We start from the raw sequence: 11934 nt of genomic DNA on the forward strand, positions 1-11934 counted from the left end.
GTAACTTGCAACAGTTACATACCCCCAAATCTGCTAAGTGGTATTACCGTATTATGACTTTTGATCACTTCAAGCATTCTTGATCCTCCATTACAATCATCAGTTAACTACAGTATCGTAGTTGCAACATTGTTCTATCTACTAATAAAAAATTACCATCCTGTAACTCTGAGATCAGTTTTAATCAATGCTTCTTGATTGCGGCTTAGAGCCTCAATGTAATTACCCTGCTGAGTGCCGATAAGCCTAAGATGAGTTCCATAATGTACTTTGGATTACGCAACATAATGATATATGAAGTCTATCATATACGAAATCTGATGTCATCTTTAACTATTGGAATATAACTAGCTGAGGCAACTTCAGTAGCAGCTCTACTACAACGTGTGGCTAACTGGCTATCGATATTGTGTAAACAAGAACACACCAAAGTATTGTCACCAGTTTAAGAACACACCAAGGTTTTGGCCATGTTAAATCAGTGATGTAAAGCTTCTGTGGTTGCAGCAAGTCATCAACTTTAAGCCTAGCAAAGAGCGCGATAACCTGATGTGAACCAACACAAATTAAAACAAGTTGGTTTGAGTCAAAGATTTCTTGACCCGATTAATTATTTAGGGAGGCACAAACCCGATCTTAAATTAAATGGATTGGGTTTATGTTTGGGAAATTAACTCGAAACCAACACGCTCTACTAGTTATGTTGACAGAACACCCATCTCGGTAACTACATAGAGCCCAGGCCATTTATAGGGTCATACTCTCTAATACTCCTATATTCATAGCTCATTGGTTAAATTTACAACCAAGATCCATTTAGACAATAAATGATACTAAACCTACAAGAAGAAGCCCATTCTAAAGGTATATAGGGTGAAGTACGGCAAGCAAACCCATAATTGGGGCCAGAAGAAAACTGAACATATGACTTTCTGCTTTTATACACAAACTTGTTAGGGCTGTGTTCATTGTCTACGACAACAAGTGATGGCAGACCCCTCTTTTCCTCAATACTATTCGTTGCCAAACACTATGTATGTGATGTTTGACTGACCCCCTTATTAAGAGCTTTTATGGATTCATATTCAAAAGTCTCCAATTTTTTCTTAAAGAGTATCCAATTAGCTTTTCTAGGATGGGTTGATGTTCATAAATGCCATTTGGATTCATAATTGACAATAATAGACAACAATAAAAAAATTAAAAAAAATTGTCAAATAGTAGAACTCGATGAAATAATACGAGAGCAGATCGTGATAAATAAGCTTGGATATATGGTCTATTTCTAACGTACAAGTTTAAAATGAGGTTTTATTCTAAAACCATTTGAAAATAAGTGACTAGCTTAAATTTGAGAATATATAAAGCTGTATTTGAACAACATATCCAATTATTAATATTTGTCTTCTTTAATTTATTTAAGTTCTTGGCTGATTTAAGCCATATTGATCCTTAATAAAATTTTGGTTACTTTTTGTCAAAAAAAAATAAAAAAATGAGAGACAACTTAAATGTGCAAATATCAGGGTTCAACAGAGTGAACAATGGCCAACCTCTTCAGTTGATAGAGTCGACAATCGGGACATATGGATCAATTTCGGTCCAAGTCGTATTTGGGGTTGAGTCATATACATTCAATTGATGTTGAACTAGCCAATAATAGTAAGCCATAAGTAATTTAGTATAGTCAAAGGCACAATAGGGCAAATGGGCACATTCGAGTCGAGTCGAGCTAGCCATATTTTAAACTTTTGGTTTAGCCATTGTGAAACAATTGGTAGTAAGAGTATAACTCAAGCTTATGGTCTTATGGGCACTGTGCAGCAGCATTAGCATATAATGGTTGGCCGTAAGTACAGTTGAAGGCATTAAACCACTGTCGCTGTTCTACTATAAAGTGTTGCTTGTTGATAATTATGATATGAATTAACATTTCCTAGACAAACGTGTTAACTAACAACTGTATATACACTTCTACAACTGTACACATACTTCTACAACTGTACATATACTACTCAACTAGAGGTGTCAAAACCACACCTGACCTGATCTAATCCGAAACTGACCCGAACAATATCTTATTCAGAATTTGACTCGCGTGGGCACAATAATTTAGTATAACTCAACTCTAAAAATTGATCCAACCCGACCTCATCGAATTCGATCCGGACATCCAAATTGACACCTCTATGTTATTCACGAGTACACCCAAAGTTAAATGTAGCCAACGTCACTTCTTTAATATTTCATTTTTTATTTTTTTTAATTTGGCTATTTGAGAACATTAAAAATAAATAAATGATTTGAGAAAAAAAAATAAAAAAAATAAACTTAATATCGAGTGTACTCGAGAACAACTAAGAATTTGTAAAGTACATACTTTTACTTTTATATAAGGTTGTCTAATATCCCTTAAGTCCTAACCTACCTACCCTCAATTAATTCTTACCTACAAAATACAGCATTTTCTGTTTTATTATTCTTTCAATTCTTCACATGTGGACATTAATTATTCAGCAGGCATATTATTAATACTAGTACATGGCTAAGCTAGCAAGTACAGTAGATGTTAAAATGGAGCAATCTTTACTTTGATAATTTTCTCCATCTATATTTGCGGTCTTTAAATTTAAAGCAATCTATTTATTCCTAGCTTGATGAAAATTCTTATTAACTAGCTTTTTTCAGAATTTGTAAGCTTAAAACAAAAAAGAAAGCACAACTTATTATTATGAACTGCATGGTCGGCATGAACTTAGCATGAGATAGAATATGAATGCACCAATTTTCATGAATTTGGTACATCCAAAAGTTACATCAAGCATTAATAATCCTACTTCATTGAAGAGTACTCTTTTCTTAGCTTTTTTTAATCGAAGGTCGAAAAAAGCTTTTGTTTACTAGTAACAACGATGTACTTCATCTTCATTCGTTTGAAATTAATAGTCTTTGTCATCTAAATAGGAATAATAATGTACCGTGTGTAAGTTATGAGGTACTATTGCATATGAGATCATTTTCAGTTTGACTTGTATTGCCTTGCTTGTTTTAGACAAAGTAAGTTTAAATTAAATAAGCTACTTCCTCCGTTACATATTAGATACACATGTAGAATTTTTTATGTCTCACAAATAATACCTAAAGTTACAATTAATATATAATGGAGGAAGTAAGATCAAACAATATAATCTAAGGTTTAACGTATTCAAAGGTTCGGTAAATTTCCAATAAAATAAGCTTAGGTTACATAAGTTCAAAGAATCTATTAATTAAAATCAAACACCCTTAATTATTTGAGGGGTAGTTTGGTTAATAATCTAGTCATATCTCCAACAATTGTTGCACTCCATCACCTTACACTTTCTTGTCTGATCTATTGCTTTTAATTCTCGCGTAATTAAGTACGGAAGACCTAATTAAGTGTCTAAAACATTAAGAAACAGAGGTGGTATAATGCTACAGATGTGATCTATGTTACGATACTACTCTAGCAGTAATCGCTACTCTACATATAGAAAATTAAATATTTTTTTGAGAGAGGCTCGTCTATGACAATCAAGTGGTAAGACATATGCCTTTCACATTCCTGGTCTTAAGTCTGAGGCTCCAACACTTACTCCTCCCTCCGGGCAACCCATCCTAGTCGACACCCGGCCCGTGTTGGACCCAAACTAGGGCCACCATTTAGTATTCATAATAAACCTATATTCTATCTAAAAGAAAGGTGTCCCTTAAAACTAAGTTTTGAACTGTTGAACTAGTAGCTAGCAAAAGGGACCAAAAAGCGGGGCGAGGGAGATAACATTGAATATATACTTTCTGAATCAAGTAGATGAGTTAGTTGGAAACTTGGAGATTTTACCTTCTTTCTTTGTTTTTGTTCTTCCTCTAAATTTGTTGGTCCGAACAAACTACTTCTAGTAGCTTTATCTTATTATATGACTAATTGATTTAGGGTATAATCTCGTGATAATCTCTATCATTATTCTAATGCTTATCTATTATTATGATTCATGCTTTTTTCAAACCTCAGTTTTTCTAACCATAATATCATGACGTTGATCGGTAACGAATATATTGATTTAAAAGAAAGCTAAGATATATTATTACTTTATTAGTAATATTATACGCTAATCATAATTAGACTCTTAGTGCCTTGTTTGATATATAAGTAGTAAAGAGTAATCGCAACATTAGGCTAACCTTAATTCTCTTACCGCTATTTATAATTGGTTACCAAATTGATTGTAGATAGCTTAGGTGTATAGATATACTTCATATATTTTATACGATGTATTTATTTTTCTCCTTACATTTTAAAAAGTACTCATACTCTATATTATGCCCAAAAGATACAATATAAAAAGTTAAAAGACAATTTGGGTAAATTAATTAAAATAAATGAAAGTCAATGTAGATGAAAGAAATAAGTGCTTGCTTTTTCATAATTTAAATGTCATTACAACTGTTACAACTATATTTAGTAGTTGTAGTTTTCACACAGTACATATGTATAATCACACTGAAGTAGTAATATATACCATCAAGTACCATGTGAAGTAAATTCATGATATTCATATTTTGTTTCAACTTGTACACACTCTTCTTTTTTTACACAACGTACTTTAATCTAAGCAGATCATATGTAAAATATAACTTACTAACTGAGCTATATTATTAACATTAAATTCATATTTGACGGAAATATATATCATCTCAAGTTGTCTTACGTACCTTCTCTAAGACTTTACCAACTAAGCTAACTAATAAGTAAAACTATGTTGAACTTAGATTAATATCATTAACACTAGATAGTATTGGTTTTTATGAGTATTGTATTATATTACCTCTTTAAACTCTACCAGCTAAATTGGCTAGTAAGTAAATTCAAATCGTGTCAATAAGTTAACAGGTAACTAATAAAGTTGTGTCGAATTAAACATCATTAGCACTCGATAGTACGGCTAATTACTAGTACATACTAAGCTAATTAATTATCCCAAATCATAGAAACATATCTTAAACTTCCCACAACACGCTAATACACCAAATAGTAGGAGCAATAAATAAAAACCATTTAATACACATTCAACTTCCAACCCACTCTTTTTCTCCTTTCTTCTTCTTCTTCTTCTTCTTCTTCTTCTTCTTCTTCTTCTTCTTCTTCTTCTTCTTCTTCTTCTTCTTCTTCTTCTTCTTCTTCTTCTTCTTCTTCTTCTTCTTCTTCTTCTTCTTCTTCTTCTTCTTCTTCTTCTTCTTCTTCTTCTTCTTTCTTCTTCTTCTTCTTCTTCTTCTTCTTCTTCTTCTTCTTCTTCTTCTTCTTCTTCTTCTTCTTCTTCTTCTTCTTCTTCTTCTTCTTCTTCTTCTTCTTCTTCTTCTTCTTCTTCTTCTTCTTTCTTCTTCTTCTTCTTCTTCTTCTTCTTCTTCTTCTTCTTCTTCTTCTTCTTCTTCTTCTTCTTCTTCTTCTTCTTCTTCTTCTTCTTCTTCTTCTTCTTCTTCTTCTTCTTCTTCTTCTTCTTCTTCTTCTTCTTCTTCTTCTTCTTCTTCTTCTTCTTCTTCTTTCTTCCTTTTTCCTTCACATCTTTTCTTCAATTCAATTCACTAAAAAAAAAAAAAACTTGATATTACCACCTCTTCTTTCCCAACCGTTGGCCAACCCTCACCCTCCATTTTCTCTCTCCTCAAAACTCAATTATCCTCCATATATATAGCCCCCCATTTCACCCTTTTTCTTCATTCATAATAATCCACCAAAAGAACCCAAAAAAAAACATGGGTAAGTTTAAGTTCCCTCCAATTTCTGAATGTAACCCAGAAAAGAAATCATACAAAAGTGTTGCAGCTGATTTAGATGGAACACTCTTATTATCATCTTCATCTTTTCCTTACTTCATGTTAGTAGCTGTTGAAGCAGGAAGTCTTTTACGAGGGTTTTTCCTTCTTTTATCACTTCCTTTGATTATTTTCTCCTATTTATTCGTTTCAGAATCGTTAGCCATCCAAACTATGATCTTCATTTCCTTTGCCGGGCTTAAGGTTCGCGAGATCGAGCTTGCGGCACGGGCCGTGCTCCCAAGGTTCTACGCTGCGGATGTGAGGAAGGATAGTTGGGAGGTGTTTGATAAGTGTGAAGGGAAAAAAGTTGTTGTGACCGCGAACCCGACGATTATGGTTGAAACTTTTGTTAAAGAGTATTTGGGTGCTGATAAGGTGTTAGGGACTCAGATTGAGGTTAATCCTAAGACTAAGAAGGCTACTGGTTTTGTTAAGGGAAGAGGTGTTTTGGTTTGGGAGAAGAAAAAAGAGGTTGTTTTGGAGGAATTTGGTGATGATTCGCCTGATCTTGGACTTGGTGATCGCGTTTCTGATCACGAGTTCATGTCTCTCTGTAAGGTACGTATCACTCCTTCTGTCTCGTAATAATAATTTTATATTATTGATTAGTCGTTTAATGTTATAGTGTATGTACCAATAAAATAATAAGTTGTCGCGGTGAGACCGTGAGACCATCCTCTTATAAATGTTGTTTGTTAGGGTCATGTATATTGTGTGCTACTTTAAGTCATGTTGTGTGATATGGTTACGTACAACTATTACAGGTCCTTAGAATTAATGAAATTTTTAGACAATGTTACATGTGAGTTATGTGTTAGCGGCGACGAGTGAGTATTTGCAAAGTTTAATTAGTCGTCACTTGGGCTAGCAAATGTAACAACCAAACCAAAATGAATCGACTACCTTCTTAAAAAGACATGGGTCACATCAAGTATCTAAGCTTTTGGATTTTCACATAAGCAACATTAATTATACTCATTTAATACTACGTATATATCATCAAAAATAAAATCTTGGACCTACATAATTAAGTAAGATGAATTTCCTTAATTTTTCTAATTTTCTAGTTCATAAAGGTAGATACTAATATACTATATAATGTATGAATTTATGCCATGTTACATTGATTATAAATTTGTTGATATCCATAATACACCCGTGGTAGTAGTAATAGTTATAGATGGATTTACGTCATATGACAAATATTATTCAGAAAATACAATAAATATGATTAATAATTCTACTGAGAATAATAACAGAATTTTATTTTTCAGTTGGTTGCCTTAGTACTGAGATATGAATGTCTTTGAGCTGGAAAATAAATGAGGCGTGATCCTACTCAACTACTTTGTACATCACTGGACAATCATGTTATATAAAACTATTATTTTATCCTGTAGATTTTTAATTATAAATAGGAAATCTCATGGCATATATTTGGATTTTATAAACAACTTTTTTTTGAGGGATGGGGGAAGCAAAATCAATATAAAATAAAACATAAAACGATGATTTTTAGAATATATAGTTTCAAACTTCCAACAAAATAGGTGAATTTAGAGCCCATACATATATATATAAGAGCTTTTTGAAAACATTTTAGTATATATACGGAGTGTATAAAAATAAAATGTAACAATTTTACGTACCATTAAATTTAAATGAAAAAGAGTGTGAGATATTAATAATAGTAGTAGTAGTAGTTGTCGTTGATTTAATTCAAGTTACGTTATATATGCACGAGTCAAATTCACAAGAATCCAAGGAAGAGAAAGCTTGAAAGTCAATTAATCAAACTCTATTCTTAGTCGTGGAAATTGGATTTTGCTTGCACTTAGTTGATAAGTTTGTTGGTAGGTGAACTAATTGGAATTTGATCATCAAACTAATAGACTCTTTAGCAAGTGGACACATACTTGGAAAAATTCACGCATTAGTTTTCTTAATAATCATTAAGTATTAGATTAATTTGTCTTGCTATATGAGGTATTTTGACTAATAATCTATGAGCTTGTGATAGACAATTAATTAAAAATATACTCAAAATAGTGTTTGATACTATGATTGTATGCACCAGGTCTATAATTTTATAAAATTATCGTAGTACAAAGAACATACTACATATCAAACTAGCTTGCACATATATGTCCAATGTTAACGTAACCAATGGAAGAGAATACAAAATACGGAGTACATTAATTCATTTTTGCTTCCTTGAATGAGGTGAAAAGGTATATTTCTTGTTGATGTTTTGGGATAGATCGAATTGATCTCAAACTTATCTTACCCCTTTTGCTTTTTAATAAAAAAGGTGTTGAAAAAGAATAATTTTAGTTTAAATCAAGAATAAGAATAATTTTGTCTGATGTTTTAGGATCAACTTATTCTATTGCTTCAAGAAGGTATATCTACATATTTTCAATAATACAAAAAAATGAAATATAGTTAACGGGGTTGGAAATTAGTTGAGCTAAAAGGCAAGTACGCAACCATATAAATTAAGGTCCACAATTATAGAAATTGTTTCAAGTAGTTCAACGTTGCCAAAGTTTAATATCCTTTATTTTTAATGGTCCAAAGTCCACTCACAACCAATCAACACTTATGTAATTAGATTTAGCCCATCACGATCTTATACAGCTTCACCTATCAAAATTAATATCATCTCCAACCCTATTTAATATTAAATGTCATATTTATTTTGATGCACACAAGCCTAAACTTGTTCGCCAGTACGTACAAATGTACCGAGTAACTAACTAGAAGTATTACACGTACTTAGAGATTCGATCTTATCAAATTTATATATTGTGTGATTACAAAAATGATATTATTTGGTTAAATTATGACAAAATCACGTGTGGACTTGTTATCTATTACACTACTTGTAATTCATTTGTTACGTACTAGTACTAATAAAACGAACCCTGCATTCACAGGAAGGGTACATGGTGCACAAAGACAAATCAGCAAAGGCAGTAGCACAAGATCAATTAAAATCAAGGATCATCTTCCACGACGGACGGCTAGTACAACGTCCAGACCCAATAAACGCATTGATCACCTTCATATGGATACCATTCGGGTTCATCCTAGCCATATGTAGAGTATACTTCAACCTACCACTACCCGAGCGCATCGTACGATATACATACGCTATGATGGGGATTAAACTAGTGATACGAGGGGATCCGCCACCGCCTCCGTCACCAGGGAAACCCGGAAACTTATACGTGTGTAACCATCGAACTGCCCTTGACCCTATTGAAATTGCTATTGCACTTAAGAGGAAGCCTGCGACTGTTACATATAGTGTGTCGAAATTTTCTAGATTTATATCTCCAATCCCAGCCGTTGCTTTGACTAGAGATCGTGTGGCTGATGCTAATATGATTAAGGCTTTGCTTGAGAAGGGTGATTTGGTCATTTGCCCTGAAGGAACTACTTGCCGTGAGCCTTACTTGCTTCGCTTTAGTGCTCTCTTTGCTGAATTGAGTGACAGGTATTTTTTTCTAGTTATTACTCCCTTCGTCTCTTTTTATTTTACTATTTTTGTTCCTTACTTTTCTAGCCCATTTTTTAAAGTAATTATTTATTCATTTCAAGAATAAAAGTATCAAGTACTGACTACTGAGTACTAGAGTAGTACAAAGTATATGGAATCACGATCAATTCTAATTAGTTAAAATGGCAATCAAACTAAGAGTAATTATAGTGTAATTTTCAAAATACTTGTATACTTTTTTCGTATTTTTTTATTAGATAAAATGCACAATTAGAGATATTTATGGCCAAATTAGTATGTTGGAGACTTGTGAAAAAGCAAATGGTGCAATTATATAGTAACGAAAACTGAAGTGTGATGTTAAAAAGTTGTTCTTATTAGGCTAACAATTGTGTTATTGGGTTTGGAACGTACAGAATTGTTCCAGTGGCAATAAACTGCAGGCAAAACATGTTCTACGGGACAACAGTAAGAGGGGTTAAATTTTGGGACCCTTATTTCTTCTTCATGAACCCAAGACCAACATACGAAATGACCTTCCTAGACAAGTTGCCACCGGAGATGACATGTCAGGGAGGCGGAAAGACACCAATCGAGGTGGCGAACCACGTGCAGAAGATGTTGGCCGGGGTGCTAGGGTTCGAGTGTACTCAGTTCACTAGGAAGGATAAGTACATGCTGCTTGGTGGCAACGATGGCAAGGTTGAGTCTATCCATGCTGCTAAAAAATCTATTTAGATTTTTAATAAAGGCTTGTTAAAAATTTACAAAATTTTAATCATGTTTTTTTGGGTTGATTATTGGTGAAATTGGAAATTGGAAGTACAGTTTGATAGTATTGTTTAGTCATCGTTTATAAAAATGATTATTAATGTTATTATTATTGATTGTTGTAGCTTTCTTTTGAATAGGTTATTTGAATTTTTTACCCAAATAATTGTGATTAAGGTCTTTAAGGGTGCATTAGTAGTAAGTTAGTAACTACTACTCAATTTTATTTGTATCCTTTTAAAACTCTAATTATCAATTGTATTTTGTTAGAGTATATGCTATGTACGAGTATTTTTTAGCGTAATTGTGGTATGCTGCTTATCTATAGGACCGCATTAATTATATTGCTTGTTATATTACTTGTATTAGTTGTACGAAGTATATAATAAGTTTAATATCCTTGTCTAATGAATTGTTAAAATTGACCTTGTTCGAAATGATCCCACACTCATGTGGCTAAAACCTGATCAACACCAACTTCATAATGACGTAAAATTGGGATTTAGCAATTGGCTAGCATAAATGTATTAAAGTGCAATAAGCCAATAATGTGTTGAGATTGGTCCTTCAAAGTGGTAGGTGATTAATTTATTTTCATGTTTATGCGGTAGTAGGGTAATAGTTTGTTAAATTAATTAGCTTGTTGTGCGGGCTGTTTTACTATTAATGATCCTAGAGTACTAGAGTATAATTATACTAATTTGCGAAATCATAAATAAAAAATGCGGTCTCATTTCTAACTAGGTATGTTCCTACATTATGTTTTAGTTATGCTATGTATGACATGTATGTCAGTATGATAGTTTAATTTGTCTATGAATAGTTCTTTTAAATGTACTTCATATTATCTTAATTGGAGAGAAGTCAAGTTAGTTCTAACTTCTAAGTATTATGTTGCTATTAAAAAGAGTTTTCTTCAATTTATCAACAAATAAGTCGGATTTCTATAGATTATAGAACATCAACTAATGATCTAAATAGTTGCTTTTTTAAAAAAATAAAAAATAAAAAAATACCACATGAATTTTAGAATTACACTTTTTTTTGCCGGGCTTCAAAAGTAGCTTTTTTTCCTCCTCCTCCTCCTCCTCCAATCTACACAAAGATCCCATCGACATGACGGCATAAATTGTTTAACTATAAGCGGCTAGAAAAAATGACGATAGATATACTCTTCATACTTACACATGAATGAATACAATATTGAATTGACATTTCAAAGGTGCGTTGGTGGGATACTAGCTGATGAGCGAATATGTTGATGTTGCACCCACGAAGTGTGGACTATGGAAAGTGCCAAACCTTATGGAATCTTGGAGTATGATTCAGGCGTTGTTCTCTTCGCCTGAAATAATAAGTTTCGGTTTGATTTGGTATAGAACTTTTAGATGTAATTGTCTAATTTGATCAAAATTTTGATTTAAGTTGTATTAGAATAAAGCTTTATCAGGTGAAATCTTATTATATTCATCTTAACGTATATTTTTCGTAGCATCTATAAATACGAAATTAAAGGTACATGACATGCAATGAGTAAACCAAAAATATGAAATTTAAGATTTGATTTAGTGTGATTTGATTGTTATTTTTATTTTATTTTTCTTGACAATTTTTTTTATATATATATTTTTGGTTTAATAGAATAAAGTAAAGAAAACAAAGCTTTAAAGCCTTTAATTAATACTTCTAATAATATTGCAACAACTGGACTTTGTACTGTTCATCACGCCTGTTTGACCACACATTATTGTTTATACATAAAGTAAATATAGTCTTGTAGAGTCTTGTTAGATTCGTCTCGTAAAAACTGTTAATAATTTTTA

At 32.4% G+C, this 11934-nt stretch overlaps 1 protein-coding gene across 2 annotated transcripts; it reads left to right on the plus strand.

Annotated features, from left to right (window-relative positions):
* The first annotated feature begins 5541 nt into the window (after positions 1-5541).
* LOC110731545 (glycerol-3-phosphate 2-O-acyltransferase 4-like) lies at positions 5542-10415 on the plus strand. Of its 2 annotated transcripts, XM_021911402.1 has the most exons (4): positions 5543-5776; positions 5987-6393; positions 8775-9337; positions 9757-10415. In XM_021911402.1, the coding sequence occupies exons 1-4, from the start codon at positions 5773-5775 to the stop codon at positions 10076-10078; spliced, it is 1296 nt and encodes a 431-aa protein (XP_021767094.1). In that variant the 5' UTR covers positions 5543-5772; the 3' UTR covers positions 10079-10415. The 2 variants fall into 2 exon arrangements, with proteins under 2 accessions (XP_021767093.1, XP_021767094.1); XM_021911401.1 differs by having other exon boundaries at positions 5542-6393.
* Positions 10416-11934: the final 1519 nt, after the last annotated feature.

This window comes from Chenopodium quinoa, unplaced genomic scaffold, assembly GCF_001683475.1.
Source record: "Chenopodium quinoa cultivar QQ74 unplaced genomic scaffold, ASM168347v1, whole genome shotgun sequence".
NCBI lineage: Eukaryota > Viridiplantae > Streptophyta > Magnoliopsida > Caryophyllales > Amaranthaceae > Chenopodium > Chenopodium quinoa.